The sequence below is a fragment of the Myotis myotis genome, unplaced genomic scaffold (genome assembly GCF_014108235.1).
Source record: "Myotis myotis isolate mMyoMyo1 unplaced genomic scaffold, mMyoMyo1.p scaffold_m19_p_2, whole genome shotgun sequence".
NCBI classification, from domain to species: Eukaryota; Metazoa; Chordata; class Mammalia; order Chiroptera; family Vespertilionidae; genus Myotis; species Myotis myotis.
This window is the reverse complement of record NW_023416324.1, coordinates 38721096-38739345: the sequence shown is the minus strand read 5'-3', so window position 1 is coordinate 38739345 and position 18250 is coordinate 38721096. Positions and strand designations below refer to the sequence as shown.

The 18250-nt window shown below is 41.0% G+C and overlaps 1 protein-coding gene across 2 annotated transcripts in view; it reads left to right on the top strand.

Annotated features, from left to right (window-relative positions):
• DAB1 (DAB adaptor protein 1) overlaps positions 1 to 9281 on the top strand; it is a 402182-nt gene extending 392901 nt beyond the window's left edge. For both annotated transcript variants that reach the window (XM_036352028.1, XM_036352027.1), the window contains one exon: positions 5892 to 9281. Coding sequence is in view for 1 of the 2 variants with exons in the window: in XM_036352027.1 (XP_036207920.1) it covers positions 5892 to 5936 (45 nt within the window). In the remaining variant the exon portion in view is untranslated. The remainder of the gene's footprint in view (positions 1 to 5891) is intronic.
• The last annotated feature ends 8969 nt before the right edge of the window (positions 9282 to 18250 follow it).

Genomic DNA, 18250 nt, shown 5'->3' with positions numbered 1-18250 from the left:
ACAGTAATGGGATCAGACCTGGGCTGCCCTCCTGGCTCTCCACCATCTCCCCTGGACTTTGGGCTAAACAGTCATCAGATCTGGAGGCTTCAGTGTCTGCCTGTAAGACAGGAACTGCCAGCCTCAGGGCCCTTCTTGCTCTGACACCTACACGTGGTGGTGGAGAGGGCAGTGGCTGGATGTGCTTCCAGGAAACTCTAGGAAAAACAAATCTAATTGATAATGGTCAGAAGCCGATCAGTGGTTGCAGCACCTGAGTGAGGGGTGGACTGAGAAGGACACAGAGTTTTTAGGGTGAGGAAATGTCCTACTTGATTATGGTGGGTAGGCACACAGGTGTGTACATTTGTCAAAACTCATCAAACTGCATAGGCAACATAGGAACCTTTCATTGTATGTAAATCATACCTCAGTGAAACTGATTTAAAAATCAGAATCGGTAAATTCATAGAAATGGAAAGTAGATTAGAGGTTACTAGGGCTTGGAGATAAAGGGGAATAGGGTGTTACTGTTTAATGGGGACAGAGTCTAAAAGAGTTTTGGAAATAGTGGTGATGGTTGCACAACATTGTGAATGTAACTAATGCCATTAAATTGTATAAATGATTAAAATGGCAAAAGCTACGCCATATATATTTTACCACAAAATTTTTTAAAGCTAAAAAATAAAACCTAGTTATATTCCAGGTCTGCTTTGTGCTGGCTGAGTGACCTTGGGCAAGTCACCAAACTCTGGGGAGCCTTGCTGCTTCTCTGTAAATGGAGATGGGATTGCCCAGGGTACAGCCTCAGTGTGATGCCCACATGAGATCACGAATGTGATACAGAAGAGGCCTTTAAAGACTGCAAATGTTTCTGTAAATGTAAGCTGTTATCACTCTGCGGTTCTGCCTGGCTGCTGTACGTGAGCACATGATTCATACTTGTGTTCTGTTCTGCAAGTATGTGGAAGTCTCTGTTCTCCACAGGGCCTGCAGCCAGATTCCTCAGATGAATGCATATTCTTTCTGCCCAGTTTCCTGGTCTGATCCACAGACAGTATTAGGTTTCATCACAGAGCCCGGTTGTAGCGGCTGTTATATGCTGTGAGGGAGAAGCCACCGACAGGTGATTTTAGGCCTAAGAGCATCTTCTGCAGAGTAAACATAAAGCCACGGGCCAGACATATGGAAACCTAGTCTTTCTTAGAGACTGCCTCCTCTGTGCTAGGCAATCTCGGTGTATTTTCCCCTTTAATGCTCACAGCACAGCTCACAGAGAGGATTTCTAGCTTCATTTGACAGATAAGGAAACTGGCTCTCAGATGGCTAAGGGACTATCACAGAGTCCTATGGGTACTAAGTGGGTAACAGTGAGAAAGAAGATGGCAGCCTGGCAGCCAGGAGCCCCACCCTCACAGCGAGGCCTTGGTGCTCTGTTGACTGTGAACTAACTAGTTCACTGATCATCAGCGTCAGACAAGACCACTCTGTGACAATGATGGTCAAGACAAGATCACTCAGTAGCCATGGCCCAGGAGAGGCAACAAAAGCATCGTCCACAGTATAAAAATGACCAAACATCCTTCTCTCCTCCCTTTAACCTTGCTCTGTTCTTTCTAACCTCAAGATGAGATTTATTAAAATAATCATAGTCCTGCTTCCTAAGGGCATCCACCCTAGAGAAAAAAGCACACACATTCTTGGCTCTCCCCCAAATCATCTAACACAAGCCCAAGCCTGTAATAAGCCCTTCCTAAGGTCCTCTTACACAGATACCGTGGCTCCCTTGCTGCAGTGAGTAATCAGTGTGTCCCCAGGGGCCTCAGGCTGCAGGGAATTGGCAGTGGGGATACTAACTAGATCTGCCTGATTTCAAATCTGCATGCTTTCATCCCTTCACTGCACCTCCCAGCAAACAGGGGAGTCAAGTCAAAGATTGGTTAGTTGGTTTGGGTTTTATTTGTATTGTCTGGTTTTTCCATCTACTTTATTGTCCTCTAGAAATGAAGATATTAAGATGCCAGGCCCAATTGAGCTTAAAGTTCATGAGGATTCACCAGCTCCTGATAAAAGAAGAACTGCTCATTCATTCACTCACATCCTCAGTCTCCATGTTGTTAGCAGGTGTGCTGCCCATGTTCCAAGCTCTCACTCAGCATCTGGGATACTGATGTGAAGGGTGCAGTGGGGCTCATTGGGTAGAGGGTTTAAGAGCTGCATGGTGGCACTGTAGACAGAGGTCTGCACAGAGCACTAGAGAGTCTAGGAAGCCATTATATTTGAAATGATTCTGAAAGAAGGGAATATCAGGTGCAGGACAAAGAGAGGCCCAAAGGCAGGAGGAACTGCCTGAGCAGAGTCTCAGAGGTGGGAAAGGCCTGCCTTGGCAGGTAGACCAGAAGTACCAAATGGAAGGGGGCATAGGAGAGAGTGAAACCATATTATTGGAAAGGCCTCCTGTGCCATCCTGAGGCCTTTGCATTATCCTTGGGGTAATAAGGAGTCAGGAGGGTCATTTCAAGCAGGAGACTGGCATGACCAAATCCATTTCAGAAAGAACATTGTGGCAGAGGTGTTAAAAATGAAACATTTTTTAAAGCCTGCTATACGTGACCTGATGGTTGAGTTTGACTCGTGGTCTGGAAGGTGCATTTATTAGCTCTAATGGACTAGGAGACTAATGGGTCTCATGTGCCCAGCAAAGGAGCTTTGGCCTTGCCCTGTGGGTAATGGGGAGGCTTTGAAGGATTTGAAGATGTGGTCAAATCTGCCCAGTGAAAACTAAAGACACCAGCGTGCTATGCTAACGTGTGATTCCATTTAGACATTTTAGAATGTTGAAAACAGCCTCAAGACCCTATCGTGACCTTGTGGGAAGTCAGGTTGGAAATTTCTGGGTCAGGTGATTTCCAAGCTCCCCCAGCTCTGACAGTCTAAGATTCAGTAACAAGGAAGGCAAAGCTGCTGCCCAAATGGATAATGCATCACAGTGTCAGACTTTGGGACGATCTGCGGCTTGGGGTTTCCACGCCACTGCTCCCCTTCATTAGTGGGGATAATTGAGAGTTGACTGCACTCGTTACCGCTGTTGTGATGGGTATTTGAAGCTAAATTCCAGCAAGCAGCGGACGTGTGAATATTTATCTCAGCTACAGGAAGTTAATGCAGTGTGGCATTAATTACCCCATCTGAGCCTGCTGGCTTCTTCTGTTTTAGGGTGTCATTCTCTGTTGAATAAATTAGTTCCAAACTTAGAACAGAGCACATTGTAGGGTGAGATCAAAGCAGCCTGAATTCTGAGGGCATCCAAAAAGAAGGGTGGGCTGAGGAAGTCTACTCAGAGAAGGTCAAGAGGCATCCCGATAGCCTGGCATAGGCCCCAAAATGGCTTTTCCTGGGATTTGTATTGACAGCTCCACCTTGGCTCACCCCAACCCCCCTCTCTCCCCTCCCTCTCCCCCCCAAGATTACAAACACACAGGAAACGAACAAGTTTAGCCTTACAACAGGTATTGGAAACATTTCAAGATGTTGACAGAGAATAGATTAGGTGCTTAATAAATCATCTTGCTCTAGATCTTGCTAGATTAGATTTTGAGAGAATTGAAGCCAAATTAGAGTGTTTTTAGTAAAGAACGTTGATATTGTATCGTAGTCATTCATTAATTCAACAAACTTTTATTGCACACATACTGTGCTAGATTCACATTTAAAATGGCAGAAGGAACCGGTGAGTGGTAACCAGAAGCAGGGTGTGGAAGAATGGGACTCCATACTTTGTCACTGGATACTTGGAAGAAGAATTGCATGTTTTTGTTATGTTTAAAGGACAGAATAAAGTCCCATGAATGTAAAGCATTGGGGGACAAATTGGTTCTCTTGTACATTATGAAATAGGGTGCCTGGAAGGCTAGGAGGGGCCTTCTCCCTGGAAGAAGATAAACATAATCCTATATAATAAAAGGCTAATATGCAAATAAACTGAACAGAACAACCGGTTGCTATGACGCACACTGACCACCAAGGGGCAGACGTTAAATACAGGAGCTGCCCCCTGGTGGTCAGTGCGCTCCCACAGGGGGAGCACTGCTCAGCCAGAAGCTGGGCTCATGGCTGGCGAGCGCAGTGGCAGTGGCGGGAGCCTCTCCTGCCTCCGCAGCAGCACTAAGGATATCCGACTGATGGCTTAGGCCTGCTCCCCGTGGGCTCCCAGACTGCGAGAGGGTGCAATCAGGGCTGAGGGAACCCCCACCCCTGAGTGCACGAATTTCGTGCACCAGGCCTCTAGTAAGTGTATAAGGAAATAGCCTGGATCCTATTCTCAGCATGGTTACTAAGTAACCCTGTGACTTTGGTGAAACAAAACCTCTCCTCTCTGGGCTTCAGATTCCTCATCTGTAAAATGATGGATCTGAACAAAATTATCTTTTAGTCCATTTCAACTTTACAATCAAGATGAACAATGAGATATATGAGACACAGGAGAGGCAGCACAACGACCCTGAGATCACATACCTCCCTGACTTTCCATTTTTATCTGCAGAATGAGGATGGAAAGAATAAAAGCTATTCTTAGAACCCTTAGGCAGATAAAATAAGACACGAGGGAACTTGATAAACTCCAAAGCACTCTATACACTACAGCTTGAAGAGCTGGACCCTTTTTTATCAGCTGTTGTGATAGACTAGGGAAAGTACTGGACCTACTTTTAAGTCTCATCCCCCAAACTCACTAGCTGTGTAACTATGCGCAAATGACTTAACTTTTCTGTGTTTGATTTCTCATTTGCAAAAGAGATCAAACATCTGCCTTACATGGCTATTGTGTTAAATTAAAAAGTCAGTGTACTCCAAAATGCCTACTGTGCTAGACACACAGGAGGGGCTCACAGGATGCCGTTTCAATGTGATAGTTCAAGAAAATAAGCAAATAAAAAGGATCCACTACTACTTGCATGGCAGGATACAGGCTAATGTATAATATATGGCATAATTAGGGTGTAGCCATGTTTATTTAATTCTGGAACAAACATCCAATAGTGGCAGCATAAAGGTCAGTTTTAATGGAAGGGCCTATCTACGGTATGCTTAAGACCAGAGCATTGATCTAGTCTTGCTTGGCTAGTGCATCCCAGGCCTTTGACATGAAGTCCTGAAGTGCTTTCAACAAGGCCAAACACCATTTACCACCTACGTTTGGATGGAAAGGTTGCTATGTTCTATACAGAACGCCTTGTGTATGTATGTCTCAGGACAACTCCAATGTGCGCAGGCAAAGGTCTGACCCAATCTGAAACAGCAGATGGAATGGAAACAAGTCCCAGAAGTTTTTAACTAAGATCTAAAGGCACAATTGCTGTGAAGTGTGTCCAGTCATCACTGCTTAAAGAAACCAAAGGGCAGGTCAAAATAGAATTTCAACCGTATCAAGTGGACATTCATAAAACTGTGTTGAAAAAAATCGCCACTTGAGTCATTATAATAGTTACTATTTTCTGAAGACTTGTTATGGCCAAACACTGTGCTTAGATGTTTTATCTCTAATCCTTCAAAAGCCCTACAGAATGAACAGTATCATTCCCATTTCATGGTTGAGTCTCAGACAGGATAAGTTACTTGTCCATATCACACAGCGTGTTCAGCTCTCTCTACTATATCATGCTATTTTCCTAACAGAGAAATCAGTCTCACTTGAAAACCAAGGACAAAACAGGGTGAGTAGTTCTTCCTGATGATTAAAATAAGTTGCCAAAATGATATGCACCATGATCAAATACTCAAAAAATCACCTAAGGTCATCCATCATACATTGTCACGTTTCTGTTCTAATCCCAAACTCTCCTTCCCAAGTTGTCTCAGAAATTCCTATCTGGAAAACAATGGGTCTCACTTTGTCCCTCTGTCCCTAGGAGCTGGAGCCTCTCTATGCGCAGATCCACAGACCTAAGAAATAGCATCAATGCGGGCTCGTGGCGGGTGCTTCTTCAAGACTAGCATGGAAATCAGCATCGCGACAGGCTCTTACATTCTTTCACCTCACTTCATCCCACAAAGAAATTCATAATTGCCCAATGGAACTTGTTTGGAGGAAGGAACTAAGAGTTTTTGGCAACCCACAGCAGATACCTATGGCAGCACAACAAAACAAGGACACACAAAAGTATAAGAAAATTATACCCAACGTTAAATCACAAATCAAGCAAATGCTTACCCAACAAACATTCTGAGCTCTCTTAATGTGGATTGAGAATGACCCCCCTCCCCAAGTATGCAAAATCATAATTCTCTTTTTATTTCTCTACATGTTACCTGCTGTAGAGACGTGAAACTTGGAGTGACAGGCCTCAGAGTCTTACAGCAAGGTTGGCACTGACTTCTTTTAGGCAAAGGAAGAGGTCCTCTGTGACCACACTCTCATCATCCTTATGCCTTTTGACATGTGATGATGTTACTTTATCACTGCACAGGGCCTGGCCTGCCATTTTTTCCCTTTCCTTCCTTTGTCATGTTTGAAAATTAATGGGTGTACAAATTTTGTATTGCTTTTGACTTTTTTAAGACATTGATGAAAAACCTAAGTGGGGGAAAAAAGTCTCATATGAATGAATTAACTTGAAATCACAAGACAAATAAGTGGTTGATAATTCTTTATGATCAAGAATGTTGCCAAAACAACCTTTTAGCTATCTCTGCATCCTGGTGAAGAAAGACAGCTTTCTGTTTGAACCCTCATTCTGTGAGTAGGAAAGGACATCAAGTCCCATTGATGAGAAAGATGAAAAATGCATCTGATTTCCTAAGAAGCTCTAAATTCTAAGTACAATGAAACAATATTTTTTATTTTTCCGATCTCTTGCTGCTGTGATGCTATGCAGACAAGTGTCTTCTCCACGTGCCATTTTCAAAGAAAAGTCATTTGCCAAATAATTCTGGTATAATCCTGGTAATGTGGCCCTGGATCTTAAAAACTGACTTTCTCATGGAACAATGGTGGCGTGAGTATTCAGAATAACAAACTGATTCTGAGATCATAATGGTTCATCTCTATCTCTTTTTGTACATCAGAAAATTCAAATGGGATTTTTATTTTATAACTTGAGAAAAAAAAACCTTACCATTAAACTCTTTAAATATTTAAGGGAAATGGCTTTAAGGAGTTCTAATGAAAAAAAATTGCCAGGTGTTTTTCTTTTTGTAAATATAAATGTTAATGAAAATGCTTTTTAACAATGCCATTACACTGTAGAGAAGGTAGCAGATTGAGTGCAAGATGTGACAAGCGTTATGGATGGGGCTGGCTTTCCAGATGTTACTCTGGAGCATATGGGAGGAGGCTGGAGTTCAGGGACAGCTGGCAGCAGCAGCTGGCCAATCAGCAGCTAGTGAACAGGAAGGGAGCATGTAACTCCATCATCTCATCTAGCATTTCCACAAGAGTGCCTGCCCTCCGTGTAAAAGAAGAACAAGGCAACTCACATTTTGAAGGTCTGTCCTTCAGATTCTAACCCTCCCTCCTGCCTCTCCACTCCCACCTTCTCCCACGGAAATCACTGGACTATTTGTACATGAAACAAAAGAGTTTAAGCTTCCTTTTTTTACATGTATGAGACAGAAAAAGTGTAGTGTTCGGTTCGTATGTTTAGCACATGATTTTCATAAAGAATCTATATATTTTTGCCCTACAGAGAATTGTTCTACAGGTCAAGTGTGTTTTCCGATGTTCCTATGCAGTTACAGTATGTTGAATTTAGTGGTTTAACACTAAGAAGAAAACTTTAAAGAATCATGTGATTAATTGGATTTGAGGGTAATTACTATTATTTGGTTTTAAAATTCAAAAATTAGAATTTATATTGATATGATTAACTTAAATAGGCCTGCGTACTTTGGTTCCTCATATCAATAGAAACTGAAATGCTTTGGAAGAAGGTAAACTTGCTTGCAAAAAAAAAAAAAAAAATTGATAAGTCCATGTGGTGGTTACTGTTGGAAGCCCAAATTTGACATTATCAGGTCACTGGAATCCAACTTTTTTCCAGTTAGGTAAACTGACCAAATGTCCATTACGGAATCCATGTAAATGTCATCCTAAGGCGGAAGGTCTGAAGAACCAGAAAAGTGAGAAGGGCCATTTCCCTCCCTCCGTAGATATCACTGTTGGTCCACATGACTCCTCCAGAAAAGTGCATGCATTTGACAATGAAATCATCTTTTCACATGAAGGAGGAAATGGGAAAGGCGTGAGAACCATAAGAGATGTCCTGAAACCAGTTTGATGGTGTTTTCTGGGGATTTAATAAGATGGGCAGTTCCCATGAGGAAATGGCTTACATTGCTATGTTGTCCGTAATTCAGATTCTAAACAAGTGGTGCTATCTTCTCCCTTGATATGGCTGTCTTGAGTGTGTCTGGCAGTATTACCCCATTGTACAGATTCTTTGGGTTGCTTCTAACACATTCGAAGTGAACCTTGGCGGAGGTCGCTGTATCAGTTAAAAACCATTACAGAGCCAATGTCATAGCAGAAGGTGAGAGCCCAGTGAACTCACCATTCATTGAATGTGATTGAAAATGTAACTGGCTCTGAGCTTAAAGTATATGGTCCATGTGATGCATTCCAGTGAGGGAAATAAAGTCAAGTTGTTAGACTGCCATTCGTGTTATCATTGGCAGAATTCTGATGTTTAACAAGCACTGTTTGGTGAGCTCAGAACCACTGTATCCTATTCCAGGAGTACAGTGGAATTTCCAAATAAGAGCTGAGGTGCCAATACCAAAGGGTCATGGGGAGTCTGCACAGTTCCAGTTAGATTGATAGAAAAATCCATGTGTCCAGCTGTTAATTTATCATCCTCCACTAGCACTAAATTTGTCACTTTAAATTTTGAAACCAGGGAAACGCCACCTGCCATTCTGTTCCCACTCCCCATAGCTCTTCAATCTTTACGTGCCGCAAGACTTTTGTGACGATTCGTACTCATCCCAGTGTCTGCTGAAACCCCATCATGTCATGTACCGGGCACCTTCTTAAAAAAAAAAAAATGTTTACTCTGTGGGTTTGGTTCATTTCAATTTCTGCGTTCTGACACCTATTTTTTTAATAAAGATGAGAAAGAGAAATGACTGTTGCCGTACATTTCTAGACCTACTTTAACTTTACCTCAGATGACAGTTTGTTAACATATATGGACACATTATTTTTAACTTTATGTACAATGCATTCAACAAAACAGCGAAATTTTTAGAAATTTTCCATTAATTTCTGTAACACACCATGTAAAACTTACAAATAAACATGTTTGAGAACAACAGCTTAGCCTGGTTTTATTCCACAAGTTTCTACTGGATATTCAGTCGAGGGCTTGAAAGAGGAAATCGCTTCTCTCTAAGCTTCCCTCTGACCCGTGGAAGCCTTGACCTGGCACTGAAGGTGTGGGTTTGGGGTGTGGGTAAGAGTAGACAGAGAAAGCCTCTGTCAGAAGTTGAATCAGTTCATCTTCAATTGACTTCAGACACTAGATATGCTTGGGAAATTGGCCACAGTGAAAAATAAGGAGGATGTTGTCAGGGAAAGCATTGCCTGTGTAGATTTGGTGTTTGGACCACATTTAGCGTGTGGCTTTCAAAGGGGGGAAAAGACTCAAGGACTAGCCCTATGGATTTATAAATTCTTTTAACTAAATAAATAAATAAGTAAATACCCTGCTAAACTGTTGGTCATTAAGCCAAGGTTAATCTAGACTCTCACTGAGTTCGCCATAGTTCATTTCAAAGTCAGTTGCTTAAGGGACTCAAAAAAAGGAAGCATTTATTCTTCACATTCCCTGCACGCTCCATACCAAAAAAAGCATAAAACAAAAAGAAGTCTGCAACTGGACCTTGACTTTTATATGTATTGAAGAACCGATTATACGTGTGTGTGTGTGTATATATATATATATATATATATATATATATATGATTCTGTACGTATGTATTTATGAGTGTATGTATATATGTGTGTATGTGTGTCATTCTCATTTCCTCTTGTTACTAAAACAGTCTGTCTAGCCAGTAATCAGCCAGATTACAGATTACAATTAGGTCATTGAGATGCCAGAAAACACCTCTGTTGAGGAATGGTTATGTTAATGGTGGCATAAACACATGCCCGCAATCTGGCCTCCTTATACAAAAAGTATTAAACAGATGTTATCGCCAACTTTGCAAAAATGAGGGAACAGCTTAGATTTCAGCAAAATAAATTTGAGGCAGATAAAAGAAACATTAAGAAATGCTCACTCCTGGATTGAGTTGCTAACAATTGTTTCACAAGCTCTTCTGCATAACAACAGTGGCTCACAAGCATTGAGAAGCTATTATGTGCCTGATAAGTGCCTGATAGGTGCTAGACAACATGAACCAGGGAGATGTGATCCCCAATTCATCGATAAAGAAATTGAGACTCAGAAGGGTAGAGTGAATGTTTTGGTAGAGTTAAGATGTGAACTTTGAGTCTTTACTCATAGTTGATTTTAATTAAAAAAAAAATAGTTGGGCCCTGACTGGTTTGGCTCAGTGGATAGAGCATCGGCCTGCGGAAGCAAGGGTCCCAGGTTCGATTCCGGTCAAGGGCATGTACCTTGGTTGCGGGCACATCTCCAGTAGGGGGTGTGCAGGAGGCAGCTGATCGATGTTTCTCTCTCATCGATGTTTCTAACTCTCTATCCCTCTCCCTTCCTCTCTGTAAAAAATCATTAAAATATATTAAAAAAATAGTTGGGCATTAACTCTTTTAAATAGTTCTATGCAGGCTTGTTGAAAAGCATTAACCTCCTTTACCTCTTCCCACACCTGTTGTTGATCTTTGCTAATAAGTTAGATTTTTAAGTTCCTCCAGTTTCAAGTAAAAATAAAAATCTATTAGATGTACTATCTTAAGTATGTTACTAAATACATAGTTTTTCCTTTACTTGGTGCTTTGAAAGGATATGTGTCTGAGGAATAAAGAATATACCTTTTGGCCCAACTAGTTCAAGTTTAGCTAAAACCAAGCACTGGTGATTTACTTCTCCAACCCAAGTGAATCTTAAAGAAGTGACAGATTAAAAGTTGTCCTGTTTAACTGCTAGGCAGACACCAAAATAAGTCAGGCAGCCATTTCTTCTTTCATTTTGTGCCCGAGAGCAAACCCTTGTTGTTTTGACAGTAAATGTTTTTTGTTTTACTCTGAATGACAGGAGGAAAAATGCCTAGAATAAAAACAGGTTTCATTGAAATAAACCTTCAAAGCTTTTAAAGCTTTTAAAAGATGTTTAAATTCAAGGGTAATGTGAGCAATGAGAGATTTTTTTGTTTTTTTAAAGGATGGAAATGGCTTTCAAGCCCTTTGGTGATCAGTTCTGAGTATTTATGTTAAGTATGAATAATAGCTTCTATCTGTAGGTTCAGCTCCTTTTCTGTTATTTATAAATTCTTACACAAACCCGAAAGGAAAGAGGTATGCAGCTTAGGAAATGGAAACTCCGAGATATTAGGAAACAGCTGTCAATCACCAGAGCCAAAGAACTCACTCAGAGGCCATCATAGTGCCCAGGGTCTGACTCCCAAGGCTCTTTCCTCCACTCCTGGCTGCTTCTGTGTGCAGGGTTCCTGTGATGTCAGATTGCTCACGCACCTCTGTAAAACAGTTTGAGTCTTTCCTTATTCAATTCCAGAGAGTAGCTGTTCTATTAGAAAAATCACACTGTGCATTACCCTGACTGATTAGTACAGAAATTGATTCTCAAGTGAAATGACTGCAGGTATTTTAAAACAAAGGAAAATTCAGGCTTGTTCTTGAGAGCAGTAATATCCCTAACCCAACCTAATGAATATTTAATTTCAAAACAAAATCCTTGCATTCGCTTTATCTTCCAAGGTACAGAGATCTGAAGAAGGAACCTCTTTGAAACAGGCTTTCTGTTCATCCTTTGCAGAAGAATATTAATAACTGCCAAGTGGAAAGTGTCTAAATATTCTTGTGAGATGGAAGCCTCTGGTGACTTGGGTCTTTAATCTTCTGAACAACCTCTTGCTACTTCTATCACTCATGCTGGGGTCTCAGGCGGGACTGGGGAAGCGGCAGGAGTGGTTGGAGATGGAAGGAGCAGCAATCAGGGCTGGCATACTGTCAACCGACGGTAAAGTGCTAAACTGTACTTCATACCAAGCTTTCAGCAACTCTACTGTACCTTCCCTTTGGGGGTGAGAAAAACCCTGAAGTCTGTCTCATTTCAGATTATAGGCCACGAGCTCATAAATCTAGGAGCTTAGTTATTAAAGGAAAGTTGTTTCCTCTTACCTATCTGTGCCCTTTCAAACTTCCAGAGAAGGAAAAAAGTGGTACGCAATCACACTGTCCATGGTGTGCTTTCAGGATGGATCAACATCACAGTGTAAACTAAAAATCAAGAAAACCTTACTCAGTGGTTGGCCCACTTTTATCAGAAGAGAGATGCAGAGGTCAAGCAGGTAGATAGATGTTCCGTTGTTCTTCTTATTGTCCACTGAACTTAGGCAGAACCTAAGAAGTAGGGTACTTGAGCAAATCTCCACCCTTCGCCTATTATGTGTCGCTTTTCTCGTGTAAGTGGAGCACAGCGTCTTTATGGACTAGTCAGTATGGAGTTGATTCTAGATGATGAACTCAATTCAGAACATGTTGGTTTAGGCTCTGGTTCCATGACGTGCCAGCTGTTTGACCTCAGACAAGTCACTTAGGCTTCATTGCTAGCATTCAGTTCACATGTAACATTCAGACAATACTATATACCTCACAGGGCTATTATGAGAAATAAAGTTGATGATATCCTACCTGGAAAGCAGTAAATGGTCCAATACATAACCTATGACTAATATCAAAGAAAGTCTGGTAGCTATTGTGTGTTTTTGTACTCGACCCTTCCACTGTATGCTTTATGCTCCAACATCCATTATCCCAGCACAGAGCTCTACCACGTGTGTGGGATGGCAGTAAGTGATTGTTGTCTCTATTGTACTGCCAAAGAAAGCAAAGACGCATACCTCTTTGAAACTGTTTTACTGGCAAAGTTTAAAGATAAAATTTACTATGAATTTATTCATGTAACAATGAGTTATGAAGCACAGGCTATGTGCCAGGTACTGTGATAAGCACTGGAGATTCAGCAAAAAAATCACAAGATGCATATATGACTGTCCCAACTTCAAGAAATTCAGACTCCAGTGGGAAAAATAGGTTAATAGATGAATAAATTATAGTAGAAACAGAGCTGAATCAAAGCATGTGCTGATCCTATGGAAATGGTGGGAGAGGGCTATAGAGAAGCATTGGTGTTCAGGTGGGTTTTAAATGAGTAGGAGTTTACCATGAGGTGATGGCAGTAGGAGAACATTAGCAGAATTGGCAGGACCAATGAGCATAGTGTGCTGGAGTGGCTGTAAGTGAAGGGGGAAAATGACACCTTGTTTAAGTTATTGAATAACACCAGAAAACAAGTTTCTCAAATCAGATTTCAAAGCTAGAATAATAAAATATCAAAAAAGTAGTCCAAATTATAGCCTAATCTTTCTAATGAATAATCAGAAATTTCTAAATTAAAGATTAGTTAATTAAACACAGCTGTAAAGCATAACTAAATAAAGTGGATTCTTAGAACACAGTTAAGTCAAGGAAGCGTGTCTCATCTTAGCAGATACCAGAGGCATCTGATAAAATTCATTATCCTCTTTGAGAGGAAAAGAAAAGGAAACTAGAAATAGAGCATTCCCTTCACATGATAAAGTACATCTATCTCAAGCCAACAGCCAATAGAAAATGTAATATGAAACTTGAGGGCATCCCCAATAAAATCAGACAGAGGTCAAGGCTGTCAGCCATTACCTCTATCATTCAACATTTTCTGAAATTTGAGGCAATTTAATAAAAGAAATCAAGTATGTAAAAGTAAAATGAGAAATTTATCAATGTCTGCAGATAATATTTTGTAATAGGAAATAACTATTAGAAGCTCTAAGAACTAATAAGAGAATTAAGGTGGTTAGTTTAATATATAAAAATCAATATTTTCTATATTGCTATAAATACCATTTAGAACACTTAATAGAAAAATTGATTCTATTACTAATAGCAAAAATTAAAATACCCAAGACTAAATTTAGTACTGCAAATGTAAAATCTAGATAAAAAAAATTACAAATCTTTATTGATGGGCAGAAAGTAACAACAAATTGAGGAAGGTTCAACATTATAAAAACGTCTATTCCTATTTATGACAATGCAATTCCAATCATAATCTCAGTTTCATATCTTCAACTTCATATTCTTAAGCATATCTGAAATAGAACAGCATGTGAGAATATTCAAGAAAAAAATTAATGTAATGAGGATGAACTTATACTATGTGATCTCAAAACAAAAAATCAAAATAATTTAAAATAATTGGCACAGGACAAAGAAAAGAATGATCAGTAGACATAATATAAGATATAGAAATAAGCCCAAGACATTCATTTATAATTAATTAATGTTTAATTGAAAATATTCAGATCAGTCTCAGCCAGTATAGTTCAGTGGTTGAGCGTTGAACTATGAACCAGTAGGTCATGGTTCGATTCCCAGTCTGGCCATATGCCAGGGTTGCAGACTAAATCCCTGATGTGGGCATGCAGGAGGCAGCCAATCAATGGTTCTCTCTCATCATTGATGTTTCTTTCTCTCCCTCCCTCTCCCTTACTCTCTGAAATCAATAAAAATATATTTTTAAAGTACTCAGATCAATGATGATAAAGACTTTAATAAATGGAACTGGGGTAATAAAAACTGCTAGAAAAAGTTAGATTCCTACCTTATACCATATACTGTAGTTAATTAAAACTCATATAAATTAATATCAAATGTGTCATATGTAGCCATGAAAGTATATAGGAAAAATAAATGAATATTCATATTGAGGTAGGAAAGGCCCTCAAGTATAACACCAAATGCAGAAAATATACTAGTATATTTATAAGAATATGGATAGATTTAATTTTATGAATATGTTTAAAATGCCATAAACAAGATTAAAAAGCCATAGAAAATTAGAAAAATATGTATAGTTTACATTATAAGCAAAACTTCATTATCCTGAATATAAAGAAATCTCCTAAAAGTTTAAAGAAAAAGATTATAGAAAAAAATGATAAAGAATATGAACAGATAATTCTCAATGGAGAAATACAAATGACCCATAAATAATAGCTAGAGATAGAAAACAACTAACTGTTTCAATGGGGAGCACCTTGACTAAATTACAGTATTATGCAGCATTTTTTAAAATAATTTTTTTATTGATTGATTGATTTTAGAGAGAGAGGATGAGAGGGGAGAGAGAGAGAAAGAGAGAAACATTGTTTTGTAGTTCCACTTACTAATGCATTCATTGGTTGATTCTTGTATGTTCCCTGACTAGGAATCACACCCACAAACTTGGGGTATCATGATGATGCTCTACCCAACTGAGCTACCCAACCAGGAAGCATTTTTAAAAAATAAATGAGTATAAATAAGCTTATAGGAAACAATGTCATGGATATATAAGAAGAGTAGGTTTGGTAAGTTCCTATTACTATTACTATAAAAAGTGTATATAAATTGCTATTTATTCATGGAACATTTTTATTAGGGTATTCAGGAAACTGCTCACTCATTTGATAAATATCTGTTGAGTGCCTGCTATGTGCCAGGCATTGCTCTCTATGCTGGGAAGCAAAGTCCTTGCCTCCTGAAGCAAACTCAGGCACCTGCCAACCCAGAAGTGAAAGGGGGTCTCCAGGTGCAGAAAACAAACTTCTTATCTAAACCTCATTGTACTTTTTGAAATGTCATGATACTACAGACTTTCTGTTTCCACTATTATTAAATGGCAAAAAAGAATTTGTTTAAATGCATAAATGTTTGTAATCAAAGAAATTCAAATTAAGATAAGTTTTGCCTATCAAATCAGCAATGATTAAAAAACTAGTTACCCTTTGAGCGTTTGACTCAAGGATATCTTTAAATCAAATTCTTTTAAAAGGTACATAATCTTCAAATTGTAATTCCATGTCTAAGACTAGAATTTAAAAGATGTAAATGCCCATGGCAGGGAACAAATAGGTATTAAGATGTTTTTCATTTATTATGTTTAATACAGACATATTAGAAATCTAAATTTCCAATATGTAAGAGACTGTGTAAATGTCGTATCTGTAGAATGGATGACACGCTTATATAATCAGTGATAATCCCCTTGAATACAAGAGGCCATATCTCTCACTTTTATCTTCAGCCTCAATAAGCATAAGTTTATGAATGTGGACTATGCAGTCATTAAAACAATGTTGTAGTACCTCTATTTATTCCCGTGCCACTTTTTAAATTAATAATTCAATTTAGTAGAGTATAAAATCATGTATACATTGTGATCCCAATTTGATTATATAAATACTAGAAGCCCGGTGCACGAAATCGTGCAAGGGTGGGGTCCCTCGGCCTGGATGGCAATCAAGGCCTAAGGGGTGCCAGCCAGCCGAGGGAGGGGCCCTGGGAGGTTGGCTGGCCAGTCCCCACCCCGATCTGGGCCATCGGGGCTTGGCCAGTGTGGGGGGGGGGGGAGGAAGACTGCAGAAGGTTGGCTTGCCAGCCCCACTCCCCCTCATCGGAGCCTGGCGGGGAGAGACCACGGGAGGTTGGCCAGCCAGTGAGGTGGGAGCTGCGGGAGGTTGGCTGACCAGCCCCCTGATCAGAGCTGATCTGGGAGTTGGCTTGCCAGGAGGAGGGGGAGGACCCGGAGGAGGTTGGCCGGCCAAGAGGAGGGGCCACAGGAGGTTGGCTGTGGGAGTGCACTGACCACCGAGAGCAGCTCCTGCATTGAGTGTCTGCACCTGGTGGTCAGTGTGCGTCAAAATGACTGGTCAGGCATTCCAGTTGTTTGGTCATAACAGTCGCTTAGACTTTTATATATATATAGACTAGAGGCCTGGTGCACAAAAATTTGTGCACTCTGGGGGGTCCCTCAGCCCGACCTGTGCCCTTTCGCAGTCTGGGACCCCTCGGGGGATGACCACCTGCTGGCTCCTGGTCCCCCAGGGAGTGGGCCTAAGCTGGCAATAAGACATCTCTCTGAGAGCCCGGGAGCCCTCAGGGGATGTCCACTTGCCAGCGGGGAGCAGACCTAAGCTGCAGTTGGACATCCTTAGCACTGCTGAAGAGGCAGGAGAGGCTCCCACCACCACCGCTGTACTGGCAGCCGTCAGCCTGGCTTGTGTCTAAGCAGAGCTCCCCCTGTGGGAGTGCACTGACCACCAGGGGGCAGCTCCTGCATTGAGCATCTGCCCCCTGGTGGTCAGTGTGTGTCATAGTGACCAGTCATTCCCAGTTGTTCTGCTGTTAGAGTCAATTTGCATATTACCCTTTTATTATATAGGAGTGCCTGGCCAGCCTGGGTGATTGGCTGATGGCTGTTTGCAGGCTGGCCACAGCCCCTTCAAGTTGGGGGTCCCCACTGGGGTGCCTGACCATCCTGGGTGAGGGGCTGAGGGCCGTTTGAAGGCTGGCTAAGCCCCCCAGCAGGGACCCTAACCCCATGAGTGTGTGGCCAGCCTGGGTGAGGGGATGATGGCTGTTTGCAGGCTGGCCACAGCCCCCAGCCACCCAAGCTCCCAGTGGAGGCTGGCTGGAAGCAAGTAACTGGGATTTATTTAGCTTCTACAATTGAAACTTTATTGCCATAAGCGGAGGCCTCAGCCGGCTCAGGGTTGGTGGGAAGCTTGGCTTCCTCCATTGCCTGGGCAACCAAGCTTCCTGCTCGCTCCAGCTCCGTGGCTGCCAGCTGCCATCTTGGTTGGGTTAATTTGCATATAGTCGCTCTGATTGGCTGGTGGGCTTGGCTTAGGGTGTCACGAATGTACGGTCAATTAGCATCTTTGTCTTTTATTAGTGTAGATGTTCATTCATTGAAAAGAAAACTGCAAAAATCTAGGTGGTAGGATTATGTATAACTTCTGTCTTATTCTGTGTGCTGAATTGTTTTATTTTTCAGTTTCTCTGTAATGAATATTTATTGCCTTTTTAAGCAGGAAAAAAATGTTATTTTAAGAGAGAAGGAGCCATTGGAGAAAGATGTAAAATGCTACACAAGCATCATACCAAAAGCTAATATTTACACAATTTTTAATTTGTGCCAGATACTGTGTGAAGTGCTTTCCCTAGGTCATCTCAATTCATCCTCCTCACCACAGCTCTGGG